At 37.5% G+C, this 16,521-nt stretch overlaps 1 protein-coding gene across 1 annotated transcript in view; it reads right to left on the bottom strand.

The window, feature by feature from the left end:
- Positions 1-15,414, bottom strand: part of POLA1 (DNA polymerase alpha 1, catalytic subunit) — a 204,025-nt gene extending 188,611 nt beyond the window's left edge. Inside the window, exons 1-11 of the mRNA XM_026856271.1 lie at positions 15,292-15,414; positions 14,215-14,311; positions 13,676-13,756; positions 12,773-12,888; positions 12,454-12,516; positions 10,876-10,971; positions 8,854-9,049; positions 8,449-8,617; positions 7,381-7,559; positions 3,960-4,072; positions 3,397-3,513 (exon numbers count right to left, since the gene is read on the bottom strand). Coding sequence (XP_026712072.1) covers positions 3,397-3,513; positions 3,960-4,072; positions 7,381-7,559; positions 8,449-8,617; positions 8,854-9,049; positions 10,876-10,971; positions 12,454-12,516; positions 12,773-12,888; positions 13,676-13,756; positions 14,215-14,311; positions 15,292-15,414 — 1,350 coding nt within the window. The remainder of the gene's footprint in view (positions 1-3,396; positions 3,514-3,959; positions 4,073-7,380; positions 7,560-8,448; positions 8,618-8,853; positions 9,050-10,875; positions 10,972-12,453; positions 12,517-12,772; positions 12,889-13,675; positions 13,757-14,214; positions 14,312-15,291) is intronic.
- Positions 15,415-16,521: the final 1,107 nt, after the last annotated feature.

Genomic DNA, 16,521 nt, shown 5'->3' with positions numbered 1-16,521 from the left:
TATCTGTTCTCAGGGACGAAGTTTGGTGCTGGCAAGGCCAAGATGCAGGCCCACACACACGTAGAGAACAACTTGTCTCAATGTATAAACACTGGCTCTCTCTCTATCATCACAAAACGGGCTACTCTGAATAAAAGAACTTTGGGTACATGGCAGGTATGCTAGTAACTTTTCTGATTTCCAGCTAATGATGGAAGAATAAGAGTTTCTCAGTTTCACAGTACTATGCCAAAACTGAGACTCTTGCTCTGAATGCACTGCTCACAAGTGCTCTGCTCCCCTGAACAATGTTGCTATTAGTCTTTTAAAAATCTTCCAAAATACCAACCCTTAACAACACAGTGGTGGGATACTGCACATCACAGAACAGGGAGGTTCTTCTAAAACATATTAGCTCTTAACCACATACAGTCACAACTGTGTGGACATCACTTTTTTGAGCCTTTACTCAGTTGAGTGCCACCACCATTTCAGTTTGAGAGCTCTGCACATCCCTATAGAAACACAGATTCATGGGCTGTATAACAGGTGATTTGACTGCAATGAAAAGAAAGATGATGACTCCATACAAAACCAGATTAATAAGATATATAACAAGGCAAACTAAGGTCTCTCAGAGAGAGACAAAAGAAAAGGAGGGTGCAGTATTGCAACAACCCTGCTACTTCCACAGTAGCGGGCAGCAAAAGGACCCCACAGCTGCAGAGATGTAAACCTGGCCAGATTTGGTGCCATTTGTTCACAGTCAATTTTGTGTTAAACTAGAATATCTGAATTACTGTAATACTTTCCCTTAATAATCCTCCAAAGGCCCCACCAACAGCCTTGTTCTTCAATCCTACCTTTCTCTTATCCCCACATTACTAGTGCCATACTCTCATTAAACCCTTCTAGGAGGCAGTTATTTACTGTCTTTTACTTAGTTATTTACTATCATATACTACAACTATCAAAATCAGCAGAAAATTATGCCAGTAAAATAAAGCTGGATAGCCTTGTACCATGTCAGTAAAATTCAGTTTACTGAAGAGTCTGATGAATTCAAACAGAATTTGAATTCTTAGTGTTCAGAAACAATTCCAGTAGGCTATTTCAGAGCTTCTGCACCCCCAACTATCCTGACAAATTCAGTCATGAATTTATAAATTTGTTCTTTTTGATAAAACTGTCCTTTAAATAGTTTTCTTGCTGCTCATCCCCTTTTAATGTTTTTGAAGAGCAGAAAGGTCTTACCATTATTGTTCATTTTACTAGGCTAAAAAAAAATTAAAGCTCTTTCAGTTATCTCTGGCATAGCTCATTCTCCTTTTGTCTCATCCTTCAAATTACCATCTTTTGTACCTGTTGTCACTTAAGTTAATCTTTCCTCACCAGGATGATCAAGTGTTATAATATTCTGGGTAAGATCTGAACAGTGCCTTAGTGCTGCTACTTCCCTATTCCTGCTAGGGATCACTCCTGTGTTACACCCAAGAACCCCAGATGCACTGCAGCCATGTGTCTGGACAATATCACTGGGTCTTTCACCCTGAGTTCTGTGTAAACTCAGTAAAAATTTGATAAGCTTGCAACCAACATCAGAAATAACAGTTCAAATACTTCCTGCATATGGTTTACCTTGATTTTTAAAAGCCATCTCTGAAGGTTAAACTATATTACTCCCCTGCCTCACTCACACTATTCTTCATTAGCACACCATGGAACAGGTGGAGGTTTCCTAAGATTCTGTTAGCAGATCTGAGTCTTTTCAAAGGCCTTTCACCCTCCTTCCATTTCTAGAGCACAAGGGTTTGTATCCTCTCTGTTAATAAAGAACTGATTTGCTCCAAGTTTCCTCCCTCATTCCTGAAAAGGTCTTTGAACAGTGAGCTATTACAAACTTGTTTTTTCCCTATTGTTAAATTCATCCCTTTGCAATCCCCATACAGTTATAAATCAATTATACAAGAGAAATAACACTGAGAAAACTGAAAAAGCTAAATTTACATCAGTTTTGAGAGAGTAAATAACCTAGAACCAAAAAAAAAACTTTTACAAAGTACTATGACACTTGCACTTTCCCTGAATGAGGTAAATAATGCAAGAAGCTACACATTGATGAAAAGATGTCAAGTCTTGCATGAATATGCCATCTGAAAAACACTGCTCACATTCTCACTGTAACAATTTAAACTTTCACAAGTACTCTAGCTTTGGATTAGATGACCTCCAACCGGAATTACCACATGAACTTGGTTTTATTTTCTCTCACTTACATACTGTTAATTCCATTCCTCCCTCATTTTTACTTGCCATCCCATTCCCTGATCAACTATTCAGAAATTAATCCTATGAAGGCACAAGACTGCCAACCTGGGAAAAGTTACAACTAATTCCACACCACCAATTACAATGAAAGACAGCTTTACCCAGCTAATGACATGTTATTTCAAGAAGTGGAAACATATCTGAACACTACACTCTGAACAAATCTTTTCCTCCAACTTGCATGTTAGCCGCTTTTCCCCACACAAACTCCCCACCCCTGCCCCCACTCCCCACCAAAAGACAAATGCTCTATGTAAACAAACAAGAAACCTCTCACACTAGCAAACTAATTCAGTCCAAATCTGCAATACTATCAGCAGCATCAGTTCTTTCCCTACAGACTTATGACAAGTATTATATTACTGTATGTGCAAATTTTCAATGACAGCAACATTTTGGTTTATCAACATTCAAGGATTTGTTGAGCAAACAGAACACAGCAAAATAGCACTTAAGACTACTGCCCGTAACTGTAAGCCTGGAACAGCTTTAGTTCGAGACTGGATGCCAGCCCTTACATCTTGTTACCTCTCTGTATAAATGTACTATGACAGCCCATGCTCAGAACAGCACGTGTTCTAAAAAAGACAAATCTGCAAAGGTGAGAAGGAGGATGAGACATGCCAAGAGATAAAGTTCAACATAACACCTGGTCATATGCAAAGATGGTCTAATCTCAGTGTACTAACCTGGACAACACAATCTTTTATTTTAAACTTTGACATCATGATAAGCTTTAGGTATCAGAACTTCCATCCGTTCTGTATTCTCAAAAACAGCTCAGCAAGCAAGAAAGACAGTCTTGACATTCAACCCAGTTTTAAAGAAGCTAATGAGTAAGTATTTTCAAAAGCAGTATGGTTAAACTTCTGGTGAAACAATCATGTTGCAGATTTACTGTTCTTAAAGGAGTACGGATATTTGGGAAGACACTGGAATGGCTTTTACAAGCAGGTACACTTATACATGTCAGGAGTTACATATTCGCATTTCAGCACAACCTCCCCTACTGGACAGCGTATCAACAGACTTCTCACCTTACAAACCAGAACAATAGAAAATTACTTAACAGGATGCTTGTAGACAAACCTTGGATTTGAACTTCATGATCTTATACTTTGGTGAAATGCAGTCATTAAATTCCTTGAAAACACTCATTATAGTTACTGGAGTCTCTGTCTCTTTGCCAACGGATAGGTCAATTTCCTCAAAAACAGAAGTTAGATTTTACAAATTAACAAAAAATGCCAGCAGACATGACTAATAAACTTATTTTTGCTTTGCTATTATGAAATCATGTTTCTCTTCTTTAAGGGAAATCTACAATGCAATCAGCCAAGAAAAGCCAAATTTTAAAAAATATTATTTGAAACAAAGTGTTTACAAAGCACTAAGTTTTTTAATAATACTTCAAGAAAAATTTCCTAAGCAGCAAGCCTAAAGGTAACGATTTGTCTGCAACTGTTAGAGGGGAAGCAGCAACACTCTACTCTGCACCTTACATGATACACTGTGTATTGTACTTAACTTTACCACCTACATCAGACAAGATTGGCTTCAACAGTTCGCATAAACACACTGCTAGAACTCATAACCTGCCATAAGCAGAATGAAAGGTACTTATGTTTGACATGCTTAAAAGATATACTTACTGTTTCACGTGGCAGTAGATAAACAGTTCTCTCAATATTTTTCACTGTCACACAACAGCTGACATAAGCATTCGCAGATTCAATCCAAACTTTGCCAAACAAAAACACCACGCCTGAGGAAGAAGGACAGAACAAAGAATTCAATACCCAATTCTTCAGTTATTCATTCTTAATGTTGCTTAAAGTAGCTTATAACGTATTCTTGCATGGAAAAACAATTGTTTCTGGTTTAAGTCCTTGAACAACAGATCTTTCTGATGTATCAGCACATTCTAAATTGTTTTAAAGACCCACTTTACAAATAGATACCCGTATAGTTCTTTGTGCCCCTACCTCCATCACTATAGTGACACCTTGATATGTGAAATTCAAATGGTATCATGTAGCCAGTCTCAGATTTCTGTTCTGATATTTCATTTCTACCTTCAATAGTTTGATAATTCATGGGGAGAAGGAGGAAGGAGAGAGAAGTCAGTGAAAGCTGACGATAATCAGAATGTCTGTGCTGTCAATCACTCCTGACACATGTGTTATCTACAATTTTTCATTCTTCAGCTAGACCAGTACAATTAACTCTTTTTCCCTACACTTTGGTAACATGAGATCAAGATGCTGCTACTACTAAAACCCGGAGAAATACTTTCTGAAGACAACAACTAGAAGCTGATCAACTGTAAAAAGTTTTCAACTGACTATATCTAACATTTGTGAGGACACTGAAAGATATACGTCATCACAAGAAATCCTGGATGCTAACAGTGCAGTTAGAAATCCTATACAGAGCAGGACCAGTGCAACTGACTTCACTGTGGATCACATCATTATTGTACATGCACATCTCTGAGCCACAGAGAACTTGGCATTAGCACAAAATGCTGCAAACTGCTAATCGAGTGATGTTAAAACTCTGAAATAACAGAACAAAGCTAGCTGACTTTAAGGTACAGTTTGTAAATTACAAGTAAACTGAACTTCCAACTACAACTCAAAAACCTGACTTCACCTGAGTTCCTTCAAACTGCAAATAATTTGGAATTTGATTACAGGAAAAAGACACTCTTCTTACAGTACACTATCAGACGCGAGACAGTCTCAGAAACAGTGTTTCACAAAGATTTTGGGACCTGCGTTTCTCCTTGGTCTGACCATGCACAAACAAGACCTTGGTTATGAGTTAATTTATCTTTGCCATGCGATCTATCAGATGTAAAGGCACCTTTCTTACTCCATTAGATTGAAGACAAATCAGTGAAGATGCATGAAGATGGATGACAGAGTTAGAGTGACAGGCTAAGAAAAATCATTTCTTGAGTGCTTGGAATAGATGTGAACAAGACTACTTTTGTCAAGGACAGAGAATGCTGCAGTTTTGAAGATGATGAGAGCAAGGATACAAGTTTCAGCTGCACAAAGTATTTTAAGAGATTTTAATACAGAGGCAATCTTCAAGATTTAGACAGTTTGAATAAAAGGATCTAGAAAGAGCTCCAATTACAGACCTAAATGACAGGGAAGATGGAAGTTCTTGTCCCCAGCAATCTATCTTTTTTTTTTTTTTTTTTTTATCATACAGAAAGATGAAACTATGGGATAGATCACAAAACAGTAGTTAGTTACTTGAACAGCTGGCAATATTAAGAGCATGGAGAAGTTAACCTGTCAGAGGCATACATATAAGCAGGTGAGGTAGAAAGAAGCATACCTGAGCAAAAGACAGGGTAAAAGGCTGCCTGGATTGCAAAGGCAAACTTCAATCAACTCTAGCACGGACAAATAAATGGTCTTAATCCCCAGATTTCATAGAATTCAGGATGGAAGGAACCTTTGGAGGTCACCTAATTGAACACACTCACACCTACACCCCACCCCCCAATAAAAGCAGGGCTAACTTCAAAGAGTTTTCAGAGCATTTCATATGTAAAACCAAGAAATAATAGATGAGATATCAGGCCCTATCCTCTGTAAGCCTGATCATAGAAGGTCGAAAGAATGAAAAAAATGGAAGTAAAGCTTATAAAACACAAAGTTTGCAAGAAAAAGATCATGCTACCAATGTACCAAAAGGGGAAAGGGCAGGTTTTATTCATTATTTCTTTAAAGTGTTAATAGAATTACAATTCTCAAGTTCTCTGCCTAAGATAGTAAAGGGAGTTATGAAAAGTAAGCCTCCAAAAAATCATTAAGTTTGAAAGTCTTATGATTATGCTATAGTATTTACTCTTCAGGCAATGCATTTGACATCATAGTAAATGAGGCATAAACAAAGATCATGAACATGTTAAACAAAAAGCAGTATCAAAATTTTCCCTTCTACATTACTAATTGAAAACAGGTGCAGTCTTTATTATTCAATTCTGAAAAAGTCATAATGAGAAAAGAACACTCCTTGCATGCGAGGAACAGAAATCCTTTCATAATTATGTTCCATTCAGCAACCACTGACTTAGAAGACAAAAAAAAAGGAAAAAGAACAATAGTGGGGTCTTTAAAAGCAGCAATTTTATATTAAAGCCATTGATTTCATCAAGATAACTATGATTATTACCACTCCCATCACCAAGCTGTTCAGCCCAGCCGAGTCTCATATTTAAGTTTGGCATCCCAACTCACAACAAAAGGTGTAACAAAGAAACATATCTGACTCAATGCTTACAGCATCAACCTAAAAATCTTCAACAACACATGGAAGAACCTTCCGGTAAACCTACATGAAGCACAAATTAGAAATCCAAGATCCTAAAGCTGCTGATGAAATGAGAGAACGGATGGGAAGTGCTTAGAACAGATGCGAACACAAGTTCTTTTGTCAGGGCTGAGATCAGAATGCTGCACTTTTGAAGATGATGAGAGCTAGGATTCACACTTCAACTGCACAAAGTGTTTTAGAGACAATAATCCAAAGACAATCTTCAAGATTTAGACAGTTTGAATAAAGGGATCTAGATAGACCTTGTATTTTCCAGGTCACCTTCCTCCCTTGATAGACATATCTTTCCGTCATATAAAATCATGCAACTGCTATTGTACAGGCTTTCTCATAATCCACCAGAATTTTAAATTGCATTTCCAGAAACAAGAAGAAAGCACGCTCAATTGTTGCATCACTGAGTAAAAAATTAACATCAGATTACTCCTGGAGTGTACAGGGTTTAAGAAGGCCAACAGGTCACCAACACTGAGAAGTGCTAGTAGCTCCCTTTGTACCTTCCTATTGCTACACTAGACCAAGAGATGACATTCTTACTCTTCCCAGTCATAGCGCCCTGCACTGAGGACAGAGCTGTGGACAAACAAGAGATGAATGTACAAGTTACAGAGCACAGAGAGATGAGGTATCTGCACATAATTTAAGCAAGTCTGAAAATTCCAGTTACATAAAAAGAATCAGAATAACATTTTCTGCCTTTAGCTGAACAGTTACCTGGCTGACTGTACTGATCTTCATACGCATCCAGCCAATAAAATCTTAAGACTTGATCACCATTTTCCCCATTCACAAGTGGAAGAAGACTGGGGTCCAGCTGAACTTCTGCTACTACTAGATCAGCTTCATCCTCATCAATTCTGTCCCAACATGAGATACCTGGGAGAGAACAACTTCTGCAGGTTTCGCAGAAGAAAGAAACAAAAAGTAAAATTGTGCTTTTGCTATTACCACTACTGTTTTGCCTTTTTTCAGCCCTATACTCTCACACCTTTTGTTGCTATTTCCACTACCAAGAAACATTCCCAACAGTTAGGTTTCCTCATATTTCTTCTGAAAAGAAGGATAGAGTGACAGACAGAAACCCACACGCAAGTATGGTTCTCAGTACACAACACACAGATTAACAATCATTCACCTAGTACTTCAACCTTGGTCATCCAAGACTACATAACAAATATATCAATCCATCTGTACAAGTTGCTCAGTGGAAACAACAGATTATTTCTACAAAAATACCTTTTCGGTCATTAAATGTTTACATCTTTTTCATCATTCAAATATTTTACAGCTTAAAATTATAGAAAGATATGATTCAAGATTCCTCCAAACAAAAAAAAAAGGGGAAAAAAACCCTTTTTTCCTATTTCCAAAGACATAGCCATTCAACATATGAAATTACTTTTAGCAACAATCCTTTTAACTACAACTAATGTTATGAAATACCTTCATAGCTGCTCAGAATAAGCATCTGTAGCAATTCTTCATTTTTGAAGAATTTATTGGCATCAACGTTCATTGTCCAACACCCACACTGAGTCACTTCAATGTACTGAAATACCTGTTACGCTCTCATGTGCTAAATCCCAAAAACATCAAGCATTTTTCAATTAAGTAGCTATCAGGATGTTCAACACTGCAACTTTTAACATCACTAAAAAAAAAAAAATCATGTAGCATTATCATCATTCTGTCTGCATCACAATTATCCCATTGGCAAAGACAAACATGAAGATAAATCTAAGGCTTACTGGTGGAAGGAAAAAAAAAGAAAAGGTTTCTTACAAAACAGATGTCTCTTTCTTCTCTGATTCCAGCTGCTCTGTCTCCTTCTTTTCAATTTCCTTGCCTCTCTTCGAGCTTTCAGCTGTCTCAGGTATAGTTTCCACATGCTCTGCTTCCATAGGTTCATCAAAGTCCTCCTCATCAAAATCCATCATTCCCTGATCATCATCTGGAAGTGTTGCACATAAAACTCAAGGCTTGAGTCATTAAAATGACACACTGTATACCACAGCAGTATGCACAGATAGCATACTATATGCATGAATGTAATATACAGTATCAAAATGCAAAATAACACATTTAAGCTACCTAAGCATCTAACTAGTATTAAGTAAGAGGTGTTTTAACACTAATATGCCATATTTAAAGGGTTTCCAGAACTGGATTTCCATTTCTTTTTGATACCTTCAATAGCTTTCTCTTCTATTGTCTTCACTATTCCCCCATTTTCTGTAGCTTTTTGCACATATTTGGTATCCTCATTTTTGGAGACTATGACAGGTTTTGCTACGTAATTGGGATGTTTAGGATGAAACGAAGCTGGAGGAAGAGCTTCCTTTCTGAGATCCGCAGGAGCTTTCTTTGATACTGGGGTGATTACCTGAAAGACATTTTAGACGCGAGTTTAAAAAAAATCTCTTGAGAATAAAAAGAAAAAAATAATTTAGTGCTATTTGCAGAACTAGTAACCAGGACTAGAGGAAAAGCACCACATATTTTGCAGCACGATAGCTAGAACTTCTTAAAAGTAAACTTTAAATTCTGTAGTATCATTTCTGCTGTTTCTACTATAATTTTAAAAAGCCATTTACAACAGAACGTGGTTGACATTGAATTGTTTGTGGTTCCTTTCACTATTTTTCCCACATAGCACTACTCCACTCCTAAATTAAAACCTCTCTGTCAACTGAGTATGTGACAATGTACGTCAGGCAGGCACAGAGCCTGGAACAACTGGGCAAGGCCAGTATGGCAGCTTACACCTGTTCATATCGGTAATGAATTCAAGATGTGTACAGGACACCACGGGTCTAGAGAATAGAGTGCTTCTCCATTGGATTTCCTCATGCTGCAGACACCACAGGAGAGTGAGGAAAACAAAGAAACCACCTTTAGCATGCTCTGCAAACCTAAATGCTGAGGTAAGCACACAGTTTGGTTTGCAGGCAGGATACCACTATGGCAGAAGCTACAGAACCTCTTATGGAAGATGTATATGCAGTGGCCTCCACCATGGCCCACAACAGGTCTCTGCATCAACTGGCCCTTAACCTGTGGCAAGGTCCAAAACCTTTATCTCTGCAGAAAGCTCTTATTTACAAACATAATTTAAATCATTTCTAGGGTTTTAATCTCAGTAGAGCTACTTCTACTGCAGCCAACACAAAAATCAACCCTTCACTCTCCTTAAACAGCAAGCAAACACTACTTGGTCTGCGTTCACAACAATTTTTTGCTAGCTCAGCCAAATGAATTTATTCATACTTATATTCCTGTTCATCTCCTGAAGTAGAAAGCATCACTGCCATCTTGCTTTTTATGCCCATTCATCCTCTTCATCTGTTTCACTGTCTAAAATCTCCAGTTCCTCCTCCTAGGACCACAGAAGCTAATATCTAAACAGCGTGATTGGAAATTTATTTCCTTCTCAATGTTTCCTACTAAAAGCAACCACTATAAAGCACAAACATCCTCTCTTACTGTCTCTCCGCCTTTTTTGTTTTTCAAATACTTCTAGGCTCTAATACAGCTGTTGAAATGAGTGCCACTGGTGATTGTTTTCAACGTAAGAGCTGATGTCACTATTACACAAGGTTTCACAAATCAGATTTATCTACTCTACTCCATTTGTCCTCTACAGTCTTACCAAACATCTTATTGTATTTCCAGCTATAAAGTCCTTCACATTTACCAAAACTCTTAACAAAATACTAGTCTTACATCCTTAGCAGCCCGTCCCTCCTTTCACTCCAAAATTTTCCACCAAACTTTTATCCATAACTTCCATTTAATTTCCATTTTTGCAGAAGATGAGTTTATCCTTTTCCACACTCACAAGTACTCTTTCACTTCCCATCACCTTTTCCTCGCCATAAGGGTCTTTTCTACTCTTAGGAAAAAAGAGACAAAAAAGCAGAAGCCCACCTTCATGTGATGCACCTAACATTACAAAAACAGTTTCACTTCTCAAATGTAATAGCTGTATACTACTACACTAAAAATACAGAAAGAGTTGTATTCTGTTTATGTATGAACATGAAGGGGAAGACAAAAAAAAAATGCATGAGGCAAGACAGTAACATTGCTATGGTAGCTAATGAGAAAGGTAATTTCTAGAAACAAAAATAAAAGACAAGAGTATTCTAATAAATCAAAATACAGATTAATAATTATTAATGAGAACTTTTTTTTATTTTTTCCTTCTACCTTAGGAGTTTGGGACTTCATGGAGAAAGGATTCAGTGGTACTCCAGATCTTTTCCTTTTCAGCCTTATAATTGGTGGTGGACTTATCTGAACAGTCTGAATATTGAAAGAAAAGAGAAAGTGAAAAAATGAACAGGTATCACTTAGTGTTTTCTTTTGCCATGGTTAGTAATGTTTTCCAGCAAAGAGAAAGAAGGCCACCAGTATTTCTCATTTGCCAAAACACAGCTCCTGATATACAATTCAGCCACATAAAAAGAAAAAGTTATCTGAGCAATCAGCCTATGAAGACAGACACTAGATTTATTTAGTAAACAGTTTGAGAGGAAAAACTGTCATCAATAAGTGACAGGTTTCAAACAGTGGGCATTTCAATAGCTAACCATGACTTTAACGCACAAGTATCAGAATAACTGATGTGACGTTCTTGATGTGTGCTGAAACAGCAGTACTGAGTGCACATGCCTTAAGAAAGGAAGAAGTGCTCTTTCAGCACTGTCGCACTAGAGGAAAAAACATTTTAATTTGTTTCCATGTGCAGATACTCTATACTCATCCTTATCAACAGCTAATAACAAAATAAATTTTAGAGAACAAACAAAGCAAACAAACCCAACAGATAACTACTATTTGAGTAAACAGAAGCCACAGTGTAATTATTAGCATTATTCCTCCTAAACAATGCTCCACAAAATTTGACAGTGTTAAAATGCATTTACTTAATGATGTGAGGGGTTTTGAAAGTCTAAGATACTATAACTCTCAATCAGGTATCATAGGGAGGAGTAAAAGAGTAAGCACACAAAACCAAGAGAACAACTTTACATTGGAACATCTATACCTGTTATTGCTCTGTAAAAACACATGCTTATGATGTAACATACTTCAGATCTGTATCTCACCACTACAGCAGTTTCACCACTCACATGTGAATAATCCTTTCAGTTTTAAGAAATCCTGCTAAGGGGCATTAACTCATTGACAAGTCATTAATGACAAGGAACAACCTCATTTGAGACAGTCCAACCCTGCTACAGCAACCTTCTTGCACTTCCAACTCAGAGGAAGTGTTAATCTGTTTCACTGTAGCAAACTGCAGAAAGCAGGAGAAGGCAGACAAAAGTTCAGGCTATGTCATCTGCTGAAACAGTCCTCCCTCAGCTCTTCTCGTGAACCCAAACACGCCAGCTGGAAATATCCTACAGCATACTGGCTGGAGCATGGTGATACACATATATGGTATACACGATTCAGATGCAGGTAACTCCTCTTTCACTCCAAGCTGACTAAAATCTAGAAGGCTGCATTAGCACAGGAGCTATATCACATTAATATAAACCATCTCTAATCAGGACATAGCAGTTTTTGCTTATCAGACCAATAGTCGTGCAACTGCTGCAACGTGGAGATGACAGGTAAACTGCATACATTTGTGGTATATACCATGGAGACATGCTATGGAAGAAAGAAATCCTAGATAGTCTAGTTTTAGGAAGAACTTTATTTTCTTGAGATGTTCCACAGCAAGAAAAATTAAGGGATTAAGGTGTTTCAAGCAGATTTTATTAAGATACTTACTTCAGCATTAAGATCTTGAAGAATATCTCCTAATAAATCATCCTTTGATAGGTCCACAGTTTTCTGTAAAATAACAAATTAGCCAAACAGTTCTGAGTTATATGTGCAAACCCAATTGGGAGACCAGCAGCAAATGACTAAAGGGTTTCTACAAAACACACACAACGTTTTCAGGAATGCTTCATACATAAGAGATTTTAATAGGAGCTTATGTTTTGCTAGACACAAGAAACTGAAATGAGTCCTTGCTTTATTCCACTCCCACTAACACACTGCAAACAAATCAGAAATCTTTAAATTAAAAAATGTGAAAACTTACATCCGTGGTTTTCTTTCCAGCACTGGCTATAAACATAGACTTAATTGTGTTTGGCTTCGACACCACAGATTTTTTCACATTCTTTTTATCAACCGTAGATGTTTTGCCGCCTCTTCCTACAGAAAAATAGAAAATTGTGAATTCTGCATCAGAAAAGCTCAATGTTTAAGGGTCCAGTTATTAGAAGAAATAGACAGCTGAGGTAGTCTATTTCTTCTGCCTTTACACTGCTGGCTGAAATCATGTGACCTAACCATCTTTCATTTGCTACCAGCTTTGTAATGGCTGTCATACACACGCACAAAAAAACCCAAAACCTATCAGCATCTTATCTCTCCTAGTCACATCAGAAATGATCTTTGTATACACAAGTTCATACTCCAGAAAAACAAGCAAGATATTTTACATGAAAGCATCTCCCGAAAAAACACGAGTGTCCAGAAGTTTCGCACTAGGCTTGGATTCTCAACATCAGACTCAACTTCTCAGTTTGCCACCAACTTCATATAAGTTGACAAAACCATTTAATCCCAGATCCTTAAAAACATTCAAGTATTTTAGTGGTGAAAGAGATCACACATCCTTTAGACACTGGCTTTAGAAACTGAGGTAATTTCTAGGTGCATTTGTTTTAGAAGTGCATATATAAGCCACAGAAGACTGTAAGCAAAACTGCCCTGGTAGCACTGAAGTGGTTAGCAGTGATTTGACCTCAATGTGTGGACCTCTATCTTCTGTATCACAGGGGTTAAACAAAAAAAACACAGTCACAGGCATAGAACTACAGAACTTCTAGCAACATGTCATTTGGCCATATTCACAACTGATGCCAAGAAGTTGCCTGTTTAAGATACCTTTTAAAAGCCACTGGAAGACATTCTACAGAGGTCATGTTCAACCTACCCTTCTTATTGGAACCAAGAGCATCATCATCCAGATCTTCATCAAAGATTTCCCTTCCATCTTCTACATAACCTATCCCATCTGTAGTAAAACAAGTTGTAAAGAATTTACATTATAAATTCTGTCATCTGATATATTTATTTACATAAATTTATTTATTTACATAAATACTTTTTCCTCTTTATATAAAGTTATAAATATAAAAACATTAAAAACTACAGCACTCTCAGCTGTATCTTCTACTAGACTAAATATATTATGATGTGTTTAATTAGAAATTATCAATTACAGTACTTCTTTTTAAAGTTACATCATTGATAACTGGAAATAAAATTTCAAAAACTTAATGGAAAAATATTTTCATTACCATTCTAATACACTACTATGAGAACAGTACAAAAGATTGATTTCCATATAAAATTTTACCTTGTCTTCTAAAACAATCTGTAAGAATGTACTAACTATAACTCAAGTCATGAACATTATGAAGCCTGAGTTATAACAGAATAATAAAAATAACTCTCCAAATTTTAACTTACCATCATCAACAATCCAGTCATCATCCTGACGTTCTCTGACCATCTTGGAGTATTCTTCCTCATCTATTTCATCATAAACACCCGTGAACTCCTCAACCTACAGTTAAGGTATACTGAGGATTAACAGTTCCCATGACATTACTTACTAATATAGGTCATCAGTAAGAACATAGAAGTTCCCAAGAAACACATTGCTTCCTCCACTATTACACTGTTCACAACTACTAAGTGCAGCTATTCATTCAGTTAAAATTTCTCTTTTTGGCAGTGACAAATTATCACAGTATACTGAAACTCAAAATCTAGTGAAGCACTGTCAGAGGTTTCATTTGAAAGTGAGATGCTTTATTGCTCATTTCACATTACAAAATAATTTTTAAAAATCGCAGCAATGGAGACTTCTGACCTTTGGCTCTAGTCTCAAACACCAACATGAGCTCAATGAAAAGGAAGGTAATTCGATATGCCCAAGCATAATGCTGAAAATTCTCTTTTGTGCCTCAGAGATCTTTGCATATTAATGATGTACACACTTCAGGCTTCTTTAGATTTATCCACCTCAGTGTGGAATTCACTTCCTGTTGGCATTAAAATTACTTGAACAGTATCAATGTTACACTGTCAGACTTCAGTTCTACCCATTAAATACTTACATTTCAGTTTCTTTGTGGAAACATAGCATATCAATATTAACAGTTTCCAATCATGTGAAGCTTTAAAATTCATTTAAAGTTTAAAATAATTTGAAGGGTTTTTTATAAAAAAGTACATGCTATCATAACGTTACATAATTCAATTTAAACGTTGGTCCTTCCCTGTGGGATGGTTATCAAGCATGTTTGACTTGCAGTTAAAAGAATTGTTTTACTTTTGAAAACAGAAAGCAACAATTAAATGATATCAGAAAGCAGCAAAACAACTACAGTTACATTCGGAAAACACACTCCATTAACAAACAAAAGCTGCTTTTGCTCTGAAAGGCAGATTTTGTTTCCCGTAACTTTTAGATACATATAGAGGGTAGTTAAGCATCTTAGCTCACATTCACTTTTTATTAAAAAGATGAGGAATTTTCACCTCATATTTTATTTTTTCACCAGCTTTGACTTTTTTCAGACGTTCCAGTGCTTCTTGCTGGCCTCTTCTAGACTTCTTGTCACGTCTAGAACGTGATGCTGCAAAACTTCCAGGCTCATACATAGCTGAAATTAATTAAAAACAAGAGAAGTAAGTTTAGTAATGAGCTGCTGTTATCTTTGATACTTAGAGTTCAGTGATGTATTAATAGATGGCTACAGTTTTGCTTAAAATGAACATAGAGACCTACTTGGCTCAAAGCACACAGATGGCTCTTGGTAAGTCAATTCTGGAGTTATACTGAAGGGATGGTATCAGACAGACACCGAGATCAAACAGACTCCATGCCAGTTCACATTCAGCCAGAAGCTACCGCCTAGATTTCCAAAGCACCTCTCAAATCTCATCAACCCTTATCTGAAAAGGATCCCCCCACTCTTTCCCTGGGAATTTCCAGCTCCTTTTATTTTGCATGTCTCCATGACAACTCGGGAAAGACAGACTTTAAAAAGGCCTATATTTCTACAAAGCAGTAATGGTTTTTTAGGTGGTTTCACAGTGTTTTAAGAGCGCAGCTAGATTGAGACTAACTAGTAATTTGCTGCCAGAAGACTGCCACCCCATTTCCTCTTACGCTTTCTTCCCCTCACAGCGGTCCCCTCCTGCAAACTGCTCTCCACTTCTCTTGACCTTTTTCTCTCTCTTGATTTTGGGGTACGTTTATCTGACTGCAGAGAATCAATGGTCCTAATCCTACTAACGGAAGCAGACAACTAGTCCAGGAACAAGACTAAGGGTCTTGTGTGACGAGCTGAATCCCCCAGCTGCAGGCAGAGGACACCCAGGGCTAGTGCCAGTGGCCAGGCAGGCAGAGACGGCCAGTCCTTTCTCGGTAAGAGCAGGAGGCCAAACTGTTAACCGAGCTGCACCTAGGCAGTGTGGCTGAGACAAATAAGTAAGGATTTGTATTGCTAAGGGCTGGGATGGGCTAAAGAGGGGCATTTAGACTGTCTGGTACCAGATGTGGAAGGACTGCAAGGAGGTAATACTTTTGAGTGTCTTTACACATGATCTCCTGTCAATTCTTCGCGTTTAGTGCAAGCAAACACGTAAGGCAACATGCTCCTCCCGAGAGAAACCTATTTTATCCCCAGCTGAGACCCCCAGTGCCTGCTCGTGACCTCAGCACCGAAATGCCTGCGCGTCCCCAGGCTACAAGCGCCCGCGCCG

The sequence above is a fragment of the Athene cunicularia genome, assembly GCF_003259725.1.
Source record: "Athene cunicularia isolate RWA chromosome 1 unlocalized genomic scaffold, athCun1 chr1_part1, whole genome shotgun sequence".
NCBI lineage: Eukaryota > Metazoa > Chordata > Aves > Strigiformes > Strigidae > Athene > Athene cunicularia.
Note: the sequence above shows the minus strand (reverse complement) of the source record. Positions and strands in the feature narration are given on the sequence as shown.